This window comes from Ciona robusta, chromosome 10 (assembly GCF_009617815.1).
Source record: "Ciona robusta chromosome 10, ASM961781v2".
Taxonomy (NCBI): Eukaryota; Metazoa; Chordata; class Ascidiacea; order Phlebobranchia; family Cionidae; genus Ciona; species Ciona robusta.
Window position 1 is genome coordinate 1,501,945 of NC_143244.1, and position 21,304 is coordinate 1,523,248.

General features: G+C 34.2%; 3 protein-coding genes and 2 long non-coding RNA genes across 6 annotated transcripts; 1 reads left to right on the plus strand and 4 right to left on the minus strand.

Moving 5' to 3' along the window:
• Positions 1–342: 342 nt before the first annotated feature.
• On the minus strand, positions 343–4,148 carry LOC149729390 (tetraspanin-8-like). The gene is made up of 9 exons (XM_089886852.1): positions 3,663–4,148; positions 3,405–3,520; positions 3,013–3,112; positions 2,207–2,304; positions 2,076–2,150; positions 1,568–1,657; positions 1,159–1,302; positions 696–779; positions 343–633 (listed from the first exon to the last, which is right to left on the minus strand). The coding sequence occupies exons 2-9, from the start codon at positions 3,459–3,461 to the stop codon at positions 571–573; spliced, it is 711 nt and encodes a 236-aa protein (XP_089742978.1). The 5' UTR covers positions 3,462–3,520; positions 3,663–4,148; the 3' UTR covers positions 343–570.
• A 97-nt stretch (positions 4,149–4,245) lies between these two features.
• Positions 4,246–7,942, minus strand: LOC149729391 (CD9 antigen-like). The gene is made up of 8 exons (XM_089886848.1): positions 7,795–7,942; positions 7,638–7,737; positions 6,764–6,861; positions 6,450–6,524; positions 6,297–6,389; positions 5,634–5,819; positions 5,415–5,498; positions 4,246–4,669 (listed from the first exon to the last, which is right to left on the minus strand). Exons 1-8 carry the CDS (start codon positions 7,849–7,851, stop codon positions 4,601–4,603), a joined length of 762 nt encoding a protein of 253 aa, XP_089742974.1. The 5' UTR covers positions 7,852–7,942; the 3' UTR covers positions 4,246–4,600.
• A 3,720-nt stretch (positions 7,943–11,662) lies between these two features.
• Positions 11,663–20,568, minus strand: LOC149729392 (CD9 antigen-like). Of its 2 annotated transcripts, none has more exons than XM_089886850.1 (8): positions 20,071–20,568; positions 19,907–20,006; positions 19,047–19,144; positions 18,294–18,368; positions 18,139–18,228; positions 17,817–17,999; positions 12,348–12,431; positions 11,663–11,817 (listed from the first exon to the last, which is right to left on the minus strand). In XM_089886850.1, exons 1-8 carry the CDS (start codon positions 20,125–20,127, stop codon positions 11,764–11,766), a joined length of 741 nt encoding a protein of 246 aa, XP_089742976.1. In that variant the 5' UTR covers positions 20,128–20,568; the 3' UTR covers positions 11,663–11,763. The 2 variants fall into 2 exon arrangements, with proteins under 2 accessions (XP_089742976.1, XP_089742975.1); XM_089886849.1 differs by lacking the exons at positions 11,663–11,817; positions 12,348–12,431 and adding exons at positions 16,220–16,759; positions 17,186–17,269 and having other exon boundaries at positions 20,071–20,534.
• Positions 12,814–13,953, plus strand: LOC149729393 (uncharacterized). The gene is made up of 2 exons (XR_016385863.1): positions 12,814–13,402; positions 13,703–13,953. It is a non-coding gene; the product is annotated as an uncharacterized LOC149729393 (long non-coding RNA).
• Positions 13,555–14,951, minus strand: LOC149729394 (uncharacterized). Its single transcript, XR_016385864.1, has 2 exons — positions 14,098–14,951; positions 13,555–14,025 (listed from the first exon to the last, which is right to left on the minus strand). It is a non-coding gene; the product is annotated as an uncharacterized LOC149729394 (long non-coding RNA).
• Positions 20,569–21,304: the final 736 nt, after the last annotated feature.

Here is a 21,304-nt window from a genome sequence, read left to right on the forward strand (position 1 = left end):
TTCCCCACCCTACTATATGTATTATCTATACAGCATGTAAACAAGCTTTGTGTTTTATAACGAGAATGAGTGACCATTTAACTGATGACGAGGATAAAATAGATTTGAGCTAAAAGTTTTGAACCAGAATATTCAGATGCTGAACTGGCATCACATGGTTCAACTGATCACTCGGCATAGTATAGAAAGTCACTGATCTTTTTAAAAATATTCCTTGCATTAATGAGTGACACTTATAAACACAGAAAACGCGCGTTATACAGCAACTTGTAGACAAGCGAATAAAAAAACGCAGGTTCCGCTTTTAAAAGCGCGCATAACTTACGTCAGCCACGCAGCATAAAACATGATCAACTCTTTTTATTTAGAAAATAGTTTCAAGCACTTAAGAAAGACATAAAACACGTGATCAGAACTCAGAAAACAGTGGTTTCAATTAAGAATATAATTTGGTATGAGCGTATATAACACATGCACACTGCCTATATACAGTTTGAATACGGATTCAGAATAAAAGCAATTAAAATACAGTATTACGTTCGTGCATCGGGAGCATAACATGTTTGAACTTCAGCCGCTCCCAACTTTGTTATCACAACACAGCAGAAACAGAGTCATGACTATGGCTAAGATCTGGCGTAAAACAAAAACGTGTCAGAGAAAAGCAATGTGAATATTCTAAATTAGCAACTTACCTCTATTGCACTGAACGCTATTCCTACACCACCAACCACGAGTAAATTTTGAGACAGAACGTTATAAATCGATTCAGAGCATGGCTGCGATAGTAGAACACAAAAATATTAATAAAATAGTCCGCATATATTTCATATTTGAAAGTTTTTAAGGCTACATTGAAGCAATATGTGATATGCGGACATCAGCGGAGTTTAAAAGAGTCTATTTTCTCCAAGGTTTAGCACCCGAGATATCATACTTATTACATTAATTATATACCATGGCTACTTAGTAGGATAAGTGCCAGAGAGTTATGTCTAATTTTTAATTTAATGGCTATCAAGCTGTATTATCGTATCCAAGTCCACGAACAAAATGTGGAGAAACAATGGAATATATAGTGTCCGCGAGTATGAAATATAATTGTGGTGCTGTAAAGGGCATATTTAACCGTCGAAACTACTAGAATATATTCCTTACTTGTAAATAAATTCGTGTCGAATTTGACAAACATTCTTTCGGTACTGGTACACAGTTTTCCGAAGTAGTGTTGCATTCGCAGCCAAAGCTTTTGGATTCTAATTCCCAGTCAATACACCCTTGTGTAGCACCACAGCACTCAAACTGCAATTAAACAATGATTTAGCTCAACATAAAATCCACACATAACTTTGTTTTATATTCGATTACACAAGGTCTGTTATGTGGCATGCGAACATGAAATATACTATATAGTATACGCGATTATAAAAAGCATGACTAGTATAAAAGGCATGGGTTACAATGGTAACCAGAGAAAGGGCGGAAACGAGTTTTAAATCCAATAATGATTTTACTGTATAACAGAGCAACTTCACACATAACAATTGATATTATTACGTAATCTTACACTTTGTTCAAGTTCCTTGTAATTACTGTCTGTCGTTTTGTTCAGCAAAGTTCCATTAACGTTCATATTTAAGTTTATTTTACTTTCCAGCTGTAATGAATGTACCAGTTACGTAGTAATGATGTACGTCAGCAGGAACTTAATTTACAACTGTTAAAACGCAAAATCGTATAACTGGAGCCTGGGTTAAAATATACATCAGTACAAAAGTGTGTGAGTGGGTATGTAGCCTGTAATATCTTATAATGTTTTTACAATTACTTACAGAGTATATGGTATAGGGGAAGATGAGACACCTTTTCATTATATTTGTTCGTCCCACTTTGTAGTAAACCCCTAGACCGTTAATTGTTTAAAACATGATCAGGATATTTCGATATAATATGCTAAAGGTGACCCGTCTTCCCCAAACCTACTAAATATAAGGATGTTACACCAGTAGTTTAAAAAGTACTGCAGTTTAAGTGAAAGATAAAATCTTTATAATACAGTTAATTTATTCAGTTACCGAAGTGTTGTTGTCCAGTGCCCAGATTCCTATTCCAATCTCTGCAGCAAAAATCCCACCCAGAAAAATAATATACTGCAGAAATATAAAATGTGTAAACCATATGCAAACTATATTTATTATATCCATACCATTATTTTAAGACTGCTTTTCTTATTATGGACTCCACAGCAGCCTATAAACCCAACAAGGAATATGATCGAGCCAACCACTACAAACACGATGGCGCCTGTGAGTAGAGAGAGACATGAGTTATGAGTACTCCCTGTTCGTTGGATATTATGTATTCATTCATTAGTTTAGTATATCATTACCAATTTTACAAAATGTTGAAGTTTGTCTAGACTCAATACACACGTTATAGCATCCGCATAAAATGACGCGTAGCACCGCTTTACGTGTTGACGAATATTGCGGTATACCTCCTATAGGAGCGTTTACATATTCGTTTCCCCGGGTAACTAAAACAGAAGGCTGTGTGTATTCTGTGATTATGTTATTTGTAGGGCGTGTTGTGCAATCAAAGTCAACGTCATGACGCTAACTGATGTGTGGATTCTTATAGGCTTAAAAATTATAACCTAGCCTTTCTCAAAGACGCTGTAAGGTGTATGCTACATATTCTGTTGTCGCCAGGCGTAATATCTGAAAAGGCTTTTTGGCAATTTTAATTACATTTTAATGAACCGACGTTTTGGCGTCCTATTCAGGGCGACATTATCAGGGTATACGTAACCTGTAAAGAACGACCAATTCCCATCACATATTAATAGCAAAGCTTGGAGGACTTAATTTCTAAAACTTCTGTTCACGTATAACTGCTGTTTTTTCAGCATACAAGAAAAAAAACTTTTACATTATAGTTAAATGCTGTTTTATTTACAGCCAAATCCCCCAACCAAGTGGTAACCCTTCAGGGGTTAGAAGTAAAACTTACCAGCTGTATAATCCTCCAAACCTGACACCGTTAATGCTTGCTGTATATCTGAATCCACCAATAACCAAACTCCTATGCCAAGAGTACTAAGACCGGTGAACTACAAAAGTATAACAGCGCATAACTTTGTTAAGACATAATAAAAAAATAATTCCAAAAAAAACTACACAAGTTTCATTTTTCCGACATAATAATACGCTTTATATTTCTTCATGAACAAGAAAAGTAGCGTTTAGTCGCCTGCAAATGTAATATGTTATGCAAATTACTTTGCAAAAATAACTATTAAATTACTACACAATACAGATTTCAAGACACGACAAAATAACGGTTAAAAGTAATAATGGCTGACGTCACAGATATAGCTAATATTAATTAGCAGGTTTACTTACCCAAATAAATGTATTCATCAGATAGAAGATGAAATGTGATATTGAGCAACAACACATGATGCTTTTGATATTTGTCTAATATAAGATCCTGTATGGTCGTATTAGGTTTAGCTCACCTGTGTAATAATACCGTTATGTTAGAATATTATATATGGCTTTACACATTTACACAGGATAACGTTATCTTTAAAAAGCACCAAGGTAGAATAAGCTAAGTCTACTTTCATTTCACGAAGACGGCACTAACACTGGCACTACAATTCAGATTTAATGGAAATATATCACCGTTTTGCCTTCAAACTGTTGCGAAACCAATTCCCTAAAACCGCTAAAATTATATCTATGTATAAGCGAAAGTAAAAACTTTATTCATAAACATATAACATTCTAAATGCCTGTTCTCGAAATCGACTTTGTGTAGTAAATTTCTTGTCTGATCTAGTACTTTTGCCTTAAACACTTTCGTTGCCAGCGTTTACAACTGTGAAGGTGTATATAGCAGTGCACACAAATAATAAGGCGTCGGTCCTCAGTTTCATGACGCACGTAATCATTGGAATCCAATTAACGTCGTCTGTACTGAAATGTTAATCATTTACAATATCAAGTGCTCACGTTCGTTTCTTTGGTTACGCGGGTGTTAATACCACAAGTACGCTAGATGGCGCTAAGCGCACTGGGGCAATGAATGGCATTTTATCATCGCTTGGGTAATTGTAATAAAGTGGTACCGAGACTTATCTGCATGAATGCTAATTTAAACCAACCATAAGACAGTAAACGGTAACTTTTTAACTCGAGATAAAATGCCCTCAACATCGAGCTTCAAAGACGTTTCCAGTAACGTTTACTTAGTTTATTGTCGGCAAATGTTTGCTAAACATTAGGTGCGGCTGTCAATAACGTAAATTCCCGGATAAATAAAGAGTTTAATATATATTTGGCTGCTCTTAACTTTATTCAAGCATCATAACAGCGCAAGTAAGTTTATCAACTGTATATCGAAAGCATTTTGGAAAATCCAGCTTAGTCGTCGTCTTTTGGGTATGATTTTAAAAATAACATATATGACGTAACGATTGCTGGGTTAAATTATTGGGTGTCAAAACAAACACATATAAGATATTAGTGTGTAAATTAATTCCAATGGCAGAGTTGTGTTATAAGAGGAAGATTGTGATGTTCGTTCATACGCCTTATAACTGCCGATCCTCTTTCTTCCTGATTGAGCAGCACAAACACAGCGATATGATCATACCTAGAATCTATATACCAACATTATACAGTTTTTTAAATGTGTTGTATATAATATATAGTATTGTGGGGGGATGGAACACCTTTAACACATAATATCTAAATATACTGATCGTGTTTTAAACAATTAAAAACGGTCAATTGGAATCGTCAGAATACGTTTTTTTTAATTCTTTTAATTGTCTTTGTTTACCAAACCAAAGGGGACAAGAAAACAGAATGAAAAGGTGTCCCATCTTCTCCCATCCGACTATACTAAAAATAGATTAATCTAATATTAAACCTACCAGAAAAACTTTTGTTTCAAATACATTTACTAGTGTCAAGCAAATACAATGAATGATACGTAATGCAAATTTAGGACTCCGTGTTAAAACGTCTTATGTTACCCCTCCACGTAATGATAAATAAGTTACATTCATTCAATTAATAAGTAAGTTGACGCATTTAAATATTTTATACGAAATCTGCCATACAGCCAGGCATACACCAACACATTATTCTTCGGTTCTAATAATTATATAGTAGATGAGGTAAAACAGGACACTTTCATGTTCTATTTTCACGTTCCAATAGTTCGGTAGTAAAAAAACATTTTAAAAACTATAAAACTATATCATTACGACTCCCATAGGCCGTTATTAATTGTTTAAAACACGATCAGGATATTTGAATATTAAATGTCCCGTCTTCCCCACCCTAAAGGTGTCCCGTCTTCCTCACCTCAAACCGTCTACAAACCCTCTGTTCACTTACCTCTGTTCCTGCTACAGCAAGGCCGATAGCTCCAACAATCGTTAAGTTGTCGTAGATCAAATCATAAATTGCTGTAGAACAAGGCTGGAAAGAACCAAATTGTACATATAGCGTTTGCAACTATAGTAATATTTTTAAATAGGCTTGAAGAGGTTGATATATTACAGTAAGTCATTAATGTTCATCCATGAGAATAATATTTGCAATGCCATCATCCACCTGTACGTAAATGTAGTTTGTTGTTGATGTTTTCTTGTTTTGGTCTTGATTGCAATTCAATGTATGAGCGGGCACACAGTTTGAAATGTTCTTTAAGTCGGAACTGGTCGGGTCACAACCACAACCGTAACTTGCTGACGCTGTCTCCCAATCTTTGCAACCTCTGGTAGCTCCGCAACATTGGAGCTGTTTCAACGACACACAAACTTTATAAATTAATCAGAGTGAGGCTAATAAGAAAGTGCATTTGGCATTCTTTTTATTTTTTACCAAAAATGTCAAGATTTTGTAAAGAAATGTTTTTTTTTGAAGTCCATGTTTATATAGTAGGATGGGGAAAGATGGGACACCTTTTCCCTCTATTATCTCGTCCCACTTGGTAGTAATCAAAGAATATTTAAAGAAATATTAAACCGTATCCACACGATCCCGATAGCCGTTGTTGATTGTTTAAAACACGAACAGGATATTTGGGTATTTGCCGCTATAAGTGTTCCGTCTTACCCCACTTTACTAAATCGTATTTGAGAAACGTTTAAAAATTTAATAATAAAAATGTTTTAGTTCTTTCATCGCCCAGTATATATATGTGCTGTAGCTGCCAGCAGGTAGTTTAGCAATAACAGCATAACAAAGTATTGGTTTAATACGTAATCGACTTACATTCTGTTCCACTCCAATGTAATTTGCATCATCATTTCTGTTTAGCTTACTATTAAGTGGAACTGCCATGGCATCGTTTATAGCGGCTTGCATCTATATAAATGTAGGTTTATCAGATACCAGTAACTTTACAATAGTAACTGAACCACTTACCGAATCGTAGCTGACAAGCGCCCATATCCCAATTCCAAGTTGTAACCCAAAGATGACGAATAGAAAACCGAAATACTGCAAACAAACAAGAAGGGTTATTGTATAGCAAATACAATAAACCAAACAACATAAACGCAACTGTTAATAACTTTACACTTTTGTAAAAAAATTATAACCAAGAAAAACATCATCACCACTTCTCAACATCATCACTACTTTTCAGAAGCTGACGCAGAACGAAACTGTTCGTGTTTCCCAGCTTCTTCAACACTTAATATATCAAGTAAAATATAGTTGAAATATTTTCAACTCACAGTTCCCAACAGACAAGTGCTTTCCTTTATTGCTCCACAGCAACCCAGGAAACCAATTATTAGAATAAGCGAACCAGCTGCGACAAACACTATGGCTCCTGTAGTAAAATAATATAGTTTGTAATAAATAAACAAGGTGTTTTAAGTTTGGGTTGAATGATAACGTCCTGCAGTTGTGTGACGGAGCATAAAGTCAAGCGCCGTAACACAGTAGCACGCTTGCGTCTAAAGATGGTATGGCTTCACGACTCGTCGCTGTTACTATTGTAGACGTATGTGTCTTTGGGAAGACACTTTACGGCAATTGCTTCAACCCAGCGGTGGTCACTAATATAGGGTGTCTAAACTGTCAGCCATACAGTATAAATAAAACAACTGAAACAAATACCAACAATGTTACAAATGCTGGCACGAGGTGTATAAAACGGAACATCCGTGTTATAAAGACAACTGACTGTCGTTTTCCGGCCACGCGAGGATAAAGCAAGTTACACTTTAAAAACAAAACGTTTTGTGAAGGTTGGCTGATAAACCGAAAATATCTATTGCGTTAACTTTGTTTAGAAATAGTAGTATATACATAGTACTATAGGGGAAGATGGGACACATTTAACTTATAATATCTAAATATCCTGATTGTATTTTAAACAATTAACAACGATCTTTAGGAGTCGTGAGGATACGGTTTTATATTTCTGTGTTTACTTCGAAATAAGATGAAAAAATCGAATAAAATATAGTGTCCAATCTTCTGCCACCCTACTATATATAGGTTGTTTCATTGGTAAACTTTATAAGTTTCGAATCTATGGGTGTTTTGTAAGTACGTGAACATATACGGTCCTCGGACTGACACAATATTTGTTTTGGTTACCTGCTTCGTAGATTTGAAGACCCGCTAAATCAATAGAGTCTTGTATTGTGGGATCTACAAGAAGCCAAATACCAACACCCAATGTTCCCGCGCCCGCCAGCTGTTAAAAATATAGGGTTGCATGCGGTTGTGATCATTTTAAACTTTCACAACTCACCCAGAAAACAAAGTTAAAAGCAAATAGAAGATACTTTGCGATGGTGTAGAGACACATAGTGATTCTTGTATGTTATTTCTTTTTTTAACAAATCTAAAGTTTGGATAGAATTTCACTCGAGCTGAAACTGAAATAATGAATATTTTGAATAGTAAAGCTAAAACTTGGTTATGATGTATAGTGGAGTGGGAGAGATGGGACACTTTAAGCACTTAATATTCAAAATATCCTGATTGTTTAAACAATTAACCACGGTTAATGGGAAACGCAAGGATCCGGTTTTATATTTTTTTAATGTTAACTAACAAAAGGGCGAGAAAATAGAACAAAAAGATGTCTCATCTTTCCCCACCCTACTATATATACCCCTTTATATGTAATCTAACTTATCAGCTTTTCTTACATACTGTCACTAGCTCTACTAACTTACGCGTTATTAATCTGACTTTTCATCCGTAAGTGTAAGTAACTCAGCAACCCTTATATTGGCAAGTTAACCATTAACTATTGAAGGATGGTGAGCAAATGTTGAAGATGTTTCGAGATAAGAGAAATATTTTCGAGACACTGCAAGTGGTTCGCATCAAAGGGTGAATAAAATCGTAAAATTAAAAAAATCTACACGGGAAACTCCTTAATTTCAAAAAGTAAAGAATATAAAGGTTCGACATAAGAACATCAAACCGTAAAAACTGTTCAGGAGATAACCACATTTTCATACAGTAGGTTGATGTAAAATATATTCCATGTTTTGATTTACTTTTATTTTACCATTTGATAGTAACCGAATAATATTTACAGAATAATATAACCGTATATCGTTACGAACTTTTATTTGTTAAAGACAATTAGAAAATAATAGAATATTATGTGCTAACGGTATCCGTCCTATCCAGCAGTACTACATCTAATTTTAAAAGTAGACATAGAACTTATAAGATGGTCGTTTAAAATGTTAGTGGGGTTATAACAGATAGAAAAATCACCAGGGAATATAGTTTGTTTTTTCGGCTGCTCTCAACCTAATTAAGCATCATAACAGCTAACGAGGGTCTAACTGTACATTGAGAACACCTTGGTAAAGAACTTTAGTGGTCGTAATTTACGTATGACGACCAAGGTGATCCTAGAATACAGATATTCTAGCGGCCATTTTCGATACCTTCTACTGGTACCACTAACCTAAAATTTGGACACTGTACTAACTAGACCCCAGCGGTACCGATTCTAAAATAAAAAATTTAAAATTCGAAAAAATATTAATTATGAATATTAATATTCGTCATAAAAACATATTTATAGAATTTTCTCCCGATCCAGCTTCGAATATGTTACAGCGCTAAGTAATACCTAAAATATGAAACATTATTTTCTTTAAAAAAGTGCGGGGATAGATGTTAAATATAAAAAAGTATGATCATAACTTGAATCATATAAATATTATATTTTCAATTTTTTTTGCGAAAATATAACTTACGCATACATCTATGTAGGTCACTAGCATGTTATCCCCATCGAAAAAAAAAATAATTTCAACTTTTTTTTATAACTGAATATTAATATTCGTCATAAAAACATATTTATAGAATTTTCTCCCGATCCAGCTTCGAATATGTTATAGCGCTAAGTGATACCTAAAATATGAAACATTATTTTCTTCACCAAATTCCGGGGAAGGGTTCAGAATACAAACAAGTATGAGGGTCATAACCCGAATCATACAAGTATTAAATTTTAAAATATTTCGGCGAAAATATAACTTACGCATACATCTATGTAGGTCACTCACATGTTATCCCCATCGAAAAAAAAAAAATAATTTCAACTTTTTTTTATAACTGAATATTAATATTCGTCATAAAAATATATTTATAGAATTTAGTTTTAACGTTGTTGGCAAGGTCCACCAGAGAGGAGTTTTGTGCAGTTGTAATCCAAACACTTTACTCTTCTACTATTCTGCAAACTGATACGATGCAGAATTAATAGAAGAGTAAAAAGTGAGGAATAGTGACCAAACATTTAGTGATCTCCTCGTTGTCTGTTCGTTGATCATCGTCGGATTCCTGTAGAATATAACTGAAAACACATAGTTATCATAGGTAGTAAACAAATTAGTCAGAGCAATTGATACAAAACCATTTAACGCCGATACTTTTAGCCTCACTAGGTATATCAATATTCTTATATTTACTGTTATAATTTTGTTATAAAAACATTTATGTGGATTAATATGTACTATTTTTGCGTTCGTGCAAATAAAATATATAAACACGAAATTCGTGTAATTAATACTCTCCACAATATTTAACATCCATCCCCGCACTTTTTTGAAGAAAACGATATTTCATTTTTTAGGTATTTCGTGGCGCTATAACATATTCAAAGCTGGATCGGGAGAAAATTCCATAAATATATTTTTATGACGAATATTAATATTCAAATTTAAAAAAAAAATTAAATTAATTATTTTTTCGATGGGGATAACATGCTAGTGACCTACATAGATGTATGCGTAAGTTATATTTTCGCCGAAATATTTTAAAATTTAATACTTGTATGATTCGGGTTATGACCCTCATACTTGTTTGTATTCTGAACCCTTCCCCGCACTTTTGTGAAGAAAATGATGTTTCATTTTTTAGGTATTACGTAGCGCTATAACATATTCGAAGCTGGATCGGGAGAAAATTCTATAAATATATTTTTATGACGAATATTAATATTCAGTTATAAAAAAAAGTTGAAATTAATTTTTTTTTCGATGGGGATAACATGTGAGTGACCTACATAGATGTATGCGTAAGTTATATTTTCGCCGAAATATTTTAAAATTTAATACTTGTATGATTCGGGTTATGACCCTCATACTTGTCTGTATTCTGAACCCTTCCCCGCACTTTTGTGAAGAAAATGATGTTTCATTTTTTAGGTATTACGTAGCGCTATAACATATTCGAAGCTGGATCGGGAGAAAATTCTATAAATATGTTTTTATGACGAATATTAATATTCAGTTATAAAAAAAAGTTGAAATTATTTTTTTTTTTCGATGGGGATAACATGCTAGTGACCTACATAGATGTATGCGTAAGTTATATTTTCGCAAAAAAAATTGAAAATATAATATTTATATGATTCAAGTTATGATCATACTTTTTTATATTTAACATCTATCCCCGCACTTTTTTAAAGAAAATAATGTTTCATATTTTAGGTATTACTTAGCGCTGTAACATATTCGAAGCTGGATCGGGAGAAAATTCTATAAATATGTTTTTATGACGAATATTAATATTCATAATTAATATTTTTTTGAATTTTAAATTTTTTATTTTAGAATCGGTACCGCTGGGGTCTAGTTAGTACAGTGTCCAAATTTTAGGTTAGTGGTACCAGTAGAAGGTATCGAAAATGGCCGCTAGAATATCTGTATTCTAGGATCACCTTGGTCGTATGACGTCATTATATAGCAAATGACGTCAGAATTGCATTGTCTAGGATTGGAATTAAGACCAGAGCTTTCGGGACTCTATAGGTTAAGTTTGATAACTTTTCTGTTTGTTAAATTTAAACTTTTCCGTGTTTAAATTGTATCTCTGTACCGTTTAAATTAAAATGTTTGTCGGCATTTGGGACGCCAATGTATAAAGTACAGACAAGTAGGTACGCAGTGGTCCTGTAAAAATACGCTGTCACTCTTAAATAGAGGGCGCCATGGTTGTCAACAAAGTGTGACAAATTTGTTTGGCTTAAAAGAGATGGCTGCGTACCGCTCTGTATTTCAAAACTTGCTTCAAGGCAGCGTTTCGGTGGGTTCCCATTGAAATCTATCAGTGCTATAATGTTAAATTACGGAGTTGTATAAATACACAGGAAGCTTTCAGAGGATCATTCTAAATGACAAAGTTGGGTTTTAAAAGAATGCGTCCGTTTTGAAAGTGCTGATATGCTTGGACTCTGTACGTGTTACTTCTTTTTGACGTTGCAACACAAACACATGGAAATGATCATGCCCAGAATCTATGGCAACAAAGTGTTATTGATTTCAATCAAATATTACATTTGTGCATAAACATAAATTATTAACTCAAATATTACATTTGTCCAAAAAATTAACTAAATTGGTACATTAGGTTTCTTGGGACCACTTAGTGATATATTATTATTCCTCGATATGTTGTAATAAAAACCGTTAGAATTGGACATATGCTGTATATTTAATGTACGAAATAACCGAGTATAATATATCGTAGGGTGGGGAAGACGGGACACCTTTATCACATAATATCCAAATATCCTGATCGTGTTTTAAACAATTAACAATGGTCTATGGGAGTCGTGAGGATACGGTTTTATATTTCTTTGAATTTTTTTTTTTACTATCAAATGGGAGAAGAAAACAGAATAAAAGGCGTCCCATCTCCTCCCATCCTACTATATTAAAAATTATAATACAGAATTTGTTATTATACTTAATATTTAAACTGTTGCTAACAGGCATTTTACACGTTCTTTGTAAAAAGGTATGTTTTACAAAACATATGACTTACCTCTGCTCCTGCTACAGCAAGGCCGATAGCTCCAACAATAGTTAGGTTGTTGTAGATCAAATCATAAATTGCTTCAGAACAAGGCTGGAAAATTTCAATTTAGCTTCAAGTGCTAAATGGGCAAACTCCAGTCTAGATCTCAGTTTACCATGGCGTATACCTTGACGTAGCAACTCACACACATATATTATAATAGAATAGAACGTTATTTAAAACTGTATTATAGTGCTAGCAGCGCAGAGAATTTTGAATTATAGATACGAATATTAATCCAAAAAAAAAATTGTAAGAAAAAACAAAACTGAATGCGTCGTTTTAAATAATTCTTGGTTGCGCATATATACAATTTACCGCATATAGCTCAGTATTAACAAACATACCTGGCCATAAATGTAGCCTGTTTGTGTGTCGGGATATGTGTCGTTCTCGCACCCTTTTAAGGCAGGAAGCACACAATTTGAAATGTTCCTTAAAGAGTCTGGACCACGCTCATACAAGTTGGTTTTAAATGAAAATTTACACTAAATAAATACTATCTGTGGTAATTTTTTGTGAAAAAAATATTTAGTTTGGCCAAAAAAACGTTTTAAAAAGTGCCAAAAAATTCGCCTATTGTTGCGTCACTCGCGGGCACTATGACGTAAATTACGTCACGATTTTTTCTAATCGATCAGCTGATTTAGGCTTTGCTGTTTGCAGCAAAACAGAGTGTACCGTCGACATAGCATTTTCTGTTACTTTTAAATTAAGAAATATGCGTAGGTAATGCTGTGGCCTGATTTTAGTTTAAAATTAATATTTTTTAAAATTGTTTGTAAGTGTATTACACTATTTAAATTTGTCAGTTAACAATAATGTAAAAGTGTCAGTGTGTGATGTATAGTCAGGTAGAAGTATTTCATCTAATGAAGTGACATAAGCGAAGATCCTAGTCCACTAGCAATAGGTATTGAGCCTTTCCAGTTTGAACCTGTACTTCCAGCAAGTCTTGGGGAAGTAGACATGCCAAGACCATGGAAAATAAGTGAAGCTGAGCAAATCAACAACACAATTTGGTGGGTTGACCAAGAATAGCATTTATTAAAAAAATGTGACATTTAATAAGTCTGTGGGTTAAAGTGTTGCACTGTCTTTTTTCCTGAATTTGTTGAAATTTGTGTAAACAGATATGTGTTGCAAATATGATATTCTTGACTGAGACCTGAGCATGGAATACAAATTTAGTGAAATCAATTTACTCTAGTCTAGTATTTATTGTTGGCCTTCATACCAAAAAGTTGGTCAATCACATGTTTATGGTGTTTATTCTGTTTAGACAGTATCGCTACACAGCTGATCAGAACTTTGTTCGATAGGTACCGGAATGACTGGAAAAGGAAAACAGAAAGGTTCCATCAGTACTGATCAAAAGTATAAGCGAACAACATTATAGTGACAGTTCAACAACATTTACAAGAATATTTCATCATTCAGTTTTGAATGGTCTTGTTTCATACAAAATGTGATTCATGCAAGATTTATGTTGTTTTCATTCAACATTACTAGAAATACATATTTAAGTATTGGATTATTTTCATTGTTTTGAATAAAGAATGCTTGTACCAGATGGTGGATCTGTTCTTCTGCGCTCTCCAAATAAATGCTACTTACTTGATTCGAACAAGTTTCCTTGCATATCCTAATGAGAACATATCATAGTAAAACCATCTGAAGTAAAATGTGCACTACAAATATGAGATGACTCGCATACCAATGTAATGTTGCTTGCTTTTTTCTAAGCCCCGCTCTTCCTTTTGAAAATGAAAACACACACACCTATATATATATACTTATTATTACTTTAGTCATTCTTGTCTTGCTATTTTAAACACAGCACCAATCAGGCATGATTACTCGGCTTATGGTAAACTCCTATAAGATATCTTTAAATACAGATATAAATATAGTCTATGCCATATAGGGAAAAAACAAAAAGAATTTAAAATCTGAACCCTAAGAAAGTCACGAAAACTAATTCTCCACTAAGCTTGGTAGGCTATTTTGTTTGGTTATACACTGATCCCTAGGAAATAGTTTCCAATAAGTTGCTAAAGCCATAAGTACTGTTAATACCTTAAAAAACGTTTTGATTTGCTTATCTATCAAAACTGCACCAATAAACGATAAACCGCTGATAGGCCGGGTTTTCCCCATAAACGAAATATTGCATTGTGACGTCACAGTGCCCGCGAGTGACGTTTTTTACAACTTTGAAATTTGATTTTTTAAACGTTCATAACTTTTAAATTAAAGCGAATTTTCACAAACTGGCTGTTAATTTAGCACCAGTAGACATAAAACTTTATTCTTATGCAAAAAACTGCGCAACCATGAGAACCGTGGGCCGGACTCTTTAAGTTGGGACTGGTCGGGTCACATCCACAACCGTAACTTGTTGAATTTATACCGACCAATCTTTGCAACCTCCGGTAGCCCCGCAACATTGGAGCTGTTAATACAAATTAAATTGTAAATGTCTCATCAAAGGAAAACATACCGCAAATTATATTTAGTTCTTTAACAAACCTGACTTGATAATTCTATGCAATCGACTTACATTCTGTTCCACTCATTACTGTATAGTCCGCCCTCTTTTACTTTCATGGCATCGTTTATAGCGGTCTCCATCTATGTAAACGCGAATGTAGCTTATTGAAATCCCAGTTCCCCTACAATAGTAACTGAACCACTTACCGAATCGTAGCTGACAAGCGCCCATATCCCAATTCCAAGTTGTAACCCAAAAATGACGAATAGAAAACCGAAATACTGCAAACAAACAAGAAATGAGTTTTAAGAAATAAAAAATGACCCTAACAGCAAGCACGTTAGGACAGCTTGCTTAAGCGAAAAGAACACATTTGTTATTTACCGTTCCTAACATACAAGTGCTTTCCTTTATTGCTCCACAACAACCAAAGAAACCAACTATGAAGATGACAGAACCAGCTACGACAAACACTATGGCACCTGTAAATGTAAAATTATCTTCGTAATAAATGTATCACATAGGCCTAGGGAAATGACAGAGTTGAGTTATAAAGAACGACTACCAACACATCACGGCCTACTAGAGTCTCTATCTCCAGTAGGCCGTGCAACGCATTCGTAAAAAAAACAATCCTTTGCCGATTTTTTCTACAGATAAAGATATCGTTGTAAAAGGAAACCTTGGTATTTCTGGATTTTTTACAGTAAGGACTATCTGTACACCAATTATTAAAAACACGTTCAGTTCTTTATTTGAAGTCTTTGAAACATTATTAACATTTCGGTCTTAAGAGTGCTATATATACTTCCATAATACTCAGATTTATAAAACACCCGTCGCGGTCAGATAAAATCATCTTGTAATATATAAACACTGGTAAACCAACACATAGAATCCAAGTCTTAACAGTTAGCACTTCGACACGCCTGTCTACACGTCACTTCGTCGGAGCCTAACAAATGTAGTAGGGTGAGGGAAGATGGGACACCTTTTCATCCTATTTTATCATCTCATTTGGTAGTAAACAAATAACGTCCAAAGAATTCCAAAGAAGTATATGTAGCAGAGGAACATTGTTTACATCAAACATTAACTAGTTCTAAACAAATGGGAGGGAAAATACAACTGTTATTTCAAGATTCAATGTAGCCTACTGTTTCAGGGCTGTTGATTGAACTTGCATTGTTTATGGTGGTTTAATCATTAGCTTGACTGACCGGTCATAAAACAAGAGCATTTGAAATTAGCTTCTAAAATATAAAACTTGGTTGCAGAACTTACAATAATGTTAAAATCAAATAACGCATCTAAAAGCCGTTATAGAAAAACAAAAATGATCAAGTGAACGCAAGGGTTTATTCATTAAGCTGCTGTCAACCTGTTCCAGTATCATAACAGCGTACTACAGAATACTGTACATTAAAAACACTTTGGCAAATCAATTTTTGGCCGGCGTCATTAAATGTAGCGTCATAAAATATCATATGACGTCAGAATTGCATCGATTATGAATGAATTTGTAAGACAAGAGCTTTTGGAAGTATTAGGTATTAACTCAAAGTAAATAGATATACAGCTGATATCTATGTTCTTTGACTCTAAATATATTGGAACCTGAACTTTAAGTGTCTTGTAAATGCCAAAACGCGATTCCGTTTTAAATTAAAAGCTTCTAGAGTGTCGTTCTGATCTGAAGTCTAGCCCATGTTGAATTATTGGGTTGTAAAAATATACAGAGATCATGGCTTTGGGTGTTTGGAAAATAACAGGTAGAAAATGTGTCCGTTTTGCAGTTATTAATAAACTTTACAGCTTACACCCCGTGGTCGTTCTTCTTTTTGATTGAGCAGCACAAACACATGGAAATGATCATGCCCAGAATCTATAGTAACAGGTTATTGATTTTAAACAAATGTTACAACACAAGCTAAATTGTGGGTTAGGTTAATTATTACTATGGGACATAGCACGCAAATTCTATATATATCATAAATTTGCGGTATGTGGGAGAAATAAATGTAGAACATGGTCTTACTGATTAGAAATGCTCTTCCCGTAATATAAAACAAACGGTATGTTAAAATTGCATGAGTAGCCCATATGGCCAAATAACAAAACATAAATGTATTTTAGGTCCGCAAAATTATTATTTAAGTCGAACTTTATAAACACAAAACAATTCTGTTTTAGCACTGCATCCAATTGTCTATGTAAAATAGAACTACAAACATAAAGTACCTAATATTTGTATATTTGTACGTTACAGCATTAATCACTGATGCGCTTTTAAAACATATAACTTTATTACCTCTGCTCCTGCTATAGCAAGGCCGATAGCTCCAACAATAGTTAAGTTGTCGTAGATCAAATCATAAATTGCTTCAGAACAAGGCTGGAAAGATAGAAAATTAAAATGAAAATACTAGCAGTTGAAATAATGCGGTATTGAATAACTGAATGTAGCTTATTTTGTGCTCGTAGCAGAGAAATGACAGTCGTTATAACACGGGTGTTCTCTATTATACACATTGTGCCTGCTTACAAGTTAGTATAGTACACACAAAAGCCCCCTATACCAGCGTCGAGCCTTGAACCCAAAACTCTCGGCTGGAGCCAGGCGCCATACAACCATTGTTCTACGGCGCCGGAATTTTATTGCATTAATGTGCAAGTAAACGGAGATTCTCTTTTCCTGTTAGTTTTATATTTTTATGTATAAACGCTAGGCTCCAATGATCGATTTTTAAATCTAATGTAGGGTGGGGGGAGACGGGACATCTTTATCACATAATATCCTGATCGTGTTTTAAACAATTAACATAACGGTACATGGAAGTCGTGAGGATACGTATTTATAATTCTTTAAAAGATCTTTGTTCACTACCAAGTGGGCCGAGAAAATAGAATGAAAATATTTATAGAGAAAAATAAGAATCTACCTGGCCATAAATGTGGCCTGTTTGTGTGTCGGGAAATGTGTCGTCGGGGCAATCTTTTGAGTTGGGAAGCACACAGTTTGAAATGTTCTTTAAGTTGGAACTGGTCGGGTCACATCCACAACCGTAACTTGCTGACGTTGTCGCCCAATCTTTGCAACCTCTGGTAGCTCCGCAACATTGCAGCTGTTAATACAAAATAGCTTAGATGTATTGGTGTCGAAAAAAATATTAAAATTGGGCTAATCACTTTGCCACGGAAATTTCTACTTATTGTCACCAAATAATACAAAAATGATTATCGATTTAACTTATAATAACTTACATTCTGTTCCACTCCAACGTAGTTTGCGTCATCATTCTGGTTCAGTCCGCCCTCGTTTACTTTCATGGCATCGTTTATAGCGGTCTCCATCTATATAAACGCGAATGTAACTTATTAGATACCAGTTCCCCTACAATAGTAACTGAACCACTTACCGAATCGTAGCTGACAAGCGCCCATATCCCAATTCCAAGTTGTAACCCAAAGATGACGAATAGAAAACCGAAATACTGCAATGTAACACAAAACTCAGATATACAGTGGGTTTAGGGTAAGTTCGTTCATGTTTTTCTTATATTTTACCGTTCTATTTAGCAGTGAACAAAAAAAAACATTTCTAGAATTATATAACTGTAACCTTTAAAAGAGCGTTGTTAATTGGTAAAAGCTCGATTAGGAAATAAGAAATATTATTTGGTAAAAGTATCCATCTTACCCCACAGTGCTATACATAAAGAAAAGAAACTTAATGAGACAAACATGTTCTCGTGTTTGGTTACTCACCACACCTTCTCTTAAATACAGAGTTAAACACCAACCAGCACGAAGGCTATGCGTTTGTCATTAAAGTCTTTCACTTTAAAGCTTTCTTGCCCAACCCGTTCGTTTATATAAAAAAACTTTAAGCCCGCATTTTCCACCTGTCGTTCTTAACACACGATGTAGTTGCAAAGCACCAATCCGTCCATGACACATACATAATTATACAATTACAAACTATTACCATGTATATAGTACTGTAAATAGGGTAAGATAGGATACCGTTAGCAAATAATATCTCACATTTGCCGTTACATAACTCGGTGAATATTCTTTGTTTACTACTAAACAGGGCGAGAAAAGAGAACAAAAATGTCCCATCTTACCCCACCCTGTTACATATTGTTTAACTCGTATTTTCAACTCACAGTTCCCAAAAGACAAGTGCTTTCCTTTATTGCTCCACAGCAACCAAAGAAGCCAATTATTAGAATAAGCGAACCCGCTACCACGAACACTATGGCACCTGTAATAAATTTATTTTAATAAATATTTCATAAAAAAAAACTAAACTGGCAACTTAAATACGTGGTCCTCCAATATAAAGTTCCACTGTAAGGTATTTTTATTATAAACTATCCTGTGCTGAGTATTTTTCCGTTCATAAGTTTATAATCCACCCGCAGCACTGTCGCTGCGATTTGAAGTATAAAAGCACACGTTATGGCTAACGTAACGTATAATGCTATTTACAATACTAAAACAATTCCATGGCGCACAAAATAGTCAAGTTTGAGGTTTTGTGCGGTTTATCACAAGTTTCTTGGTCTCGTGGCTTCTAGCGGAAGACATTCCTGCGTAAAGCTAAACTTAGTTTCCAAGGCCTTGTTATTTTAAAGTTCCCAAGACCTCAATCACTTTTACAAATTAATAAAAAATCATACTTGGTGATACGTCAAATCAAATCTGGGACGCATCTAGGTGTTTTATTGTTGGAGCAAGAGCCATAGGAATTTAATTGTTTACGGAGTCGATAAAACTCCGAAGTATTAGGAAACGATATTTTTATGAAGACTTTAAGCGATTATTGAGAAGGAGCAGAGGTGATGTAATAAACTTTATATTTTCGTCTTTAAAACTGATGTAATATCTATTAATTTAGGTTGCCGACGTTAGAGATTCGATTAAACTTTTTAAACCATTGTTTCTTTGACATTTTAAAATGCGACACTGTTTTTTAAAATAATAATTTTGCTACTTCAATTAAGAACGGAAGTATAGTTTTTACCCGCTTGGTAGATTTCTAAGCCCGCTAAATCCATCGAGTCTTGTATTGATGGATCTACAAGAAGCCAAATACCAACACCCAGCGTTCCCCCGCCCGCTAGCTGTTGAAAAAAATAGATTAATATATATATCGGTTCATTTTGCAAATATTAAACATGAACTTACCCATATAATTAAGTTAAAAGCAAATAGAAGATACTTTGCGATGGTGTAAAGACACATTTTGATGCTTGGTTATTATGCAGCTGGTTTCGGAATAACAATCTTTTATAAAATGTTTTCTCTGCCGGACACAAGAAATTTTGTTGAGAATGTTATAGGAGACTGACTTAGCTAAGTTTCGGTCTTTTTCAAATGTGATTTTTTTACTTATATTTTCAAACGTTCATTTTATGACTTGTACTTTTTAAATTTGGCATTTTCTGCTTAAATCTTTTCAAATGCACAGTTTCCGTCTTTCGTTACACTCTGTCGCTGTTATCGCAAACTTACATTATGTCCGTCCTTCCTCTTCCTTTTATAGTTTTTTTTATGGGGTCACTTGGCAACCCGTCCGAACGTAGGTTAATATTTAATCTCGCTGAAGATGTCACAGATATCAGAAGATAAGATAGAACGCTTGTACGTCCGTGTAAACAAGCAAGTAACATCATATTCTAAAGACGTTTTATATAAATGGTCCTATTGAATCCCAAAATAATACAAACAGATTTGTAATTCCCTTTAGTTTTATTTCAATCCACCTGCAAGTATGTTAACTTATAAATTTCATGAATATGCTTTGTTTTTAGAGTTAACTGTCATAATGCGTATATAGAACAATTTTCTATTGGTTAGTAGGTATATACTGTCATGGCAAACAAACTTTTAAAATGAGTTTAACTTTTTGTGCTGTGTAAACAACGCATTTAGTTAAAAAATAATCGTTTACCGCTGTGTCGGCCTTTTATTTCGGTTAATAAACAAGCTATCACATGAGCCAAACTTTAACACTCACGTGTGTGCAAACACATGATAAAAATAGATTACGACTTTTCCAGAGAATCCACACACACACGAAGTTTATCACGTAAACGTCCGGTGACGCACGTTAGCTCATACGTCATTAATGCGTAAAGAGAAATGTAACTTAGATAAATTACGTTTCAACTTTGTAGTTTGGTAAATATATGAAGTAATCACCAAACTCATGACCCGCATGTATATAAGGTGTGTTTTGTTTTAAGCACATATTTATAAAACGATTTCGCAACTTTAACTGAAGTGCATTTGCGCTAAAGTTTAACGTTCAAAACTGTGCAAATATATAAAACATTTGGCTGTGTTGACTTTGTTGTTTAACTTTGCTGACGACTTTAATTATAACTGCTGTGTAAACCACCTGCTCTACCTTTAGTGA

Bases quoted from the DNA above. Each gene is read 5' to 3' on its own strand.
- LOC149729391 (XM_089886848.1), bottom strand. From the start codon at position 7,851: ATGTGTCTCTACACCATCGCAAAGTATCTTCTATTTGCTTTTAACTTT. The intron at 6,862-7,637 runs GTAACCAAAACA...ATTTTACTACAG, and splicing joins TCTTCAAATCTACGAAGCAG to GAGCCATAGTGTTTGTCGCA. The intron at 4,670-5,414 runs GTAAGTGAACAG...GTTGGTATATAG, and splicing joins TTGCTGTAGCAGGAACAGAG to ATTCTAGGTATGATCATATC.
- LOC149729390 (XM_089886852.1), bottom strand. From the start codon at position 3,461: ATGTGTTGTTGCTCAATATCACATTTCATCTTCTATCTGATGAATACA. The intron at 3,113-3,404 runs GTAAGTAAACCT...ATACTTTTGTAG, and splicing joins TGATGAATACATTTATTTGG to TTCACCGGTCTTAGTACTCT. The intron at 1,303-1,567 runs GTAAGATTACGT...GTTTAATTGCAG, and splicing joins ACAAGGAACTTGAACAAAGT to TTTGAGTGCTGTGGTGCTAC.
- LOC149729392 (XM_089886849.1), bottom strand. From the start codon at position 20,127: ATGTGTCTTTACACCATCGCAAAGTATCTTCTATTTGCTTTTAACTTA. The intron at 18,369-19,046 runs GTGAGTTGAAAA...GTTACATTGCAG, and splicing joins GCACTTGTCTTTTGGGAACT to TATTTCGGTTTTCTATTCGT. The intron at 18,229-18,293 runs GTAAGTGGTTCA...GCGTTTATATAG, and splicing joins CGCTTGTCAGCTACGATTCG to ATGGAGACCGCTATAAACGA.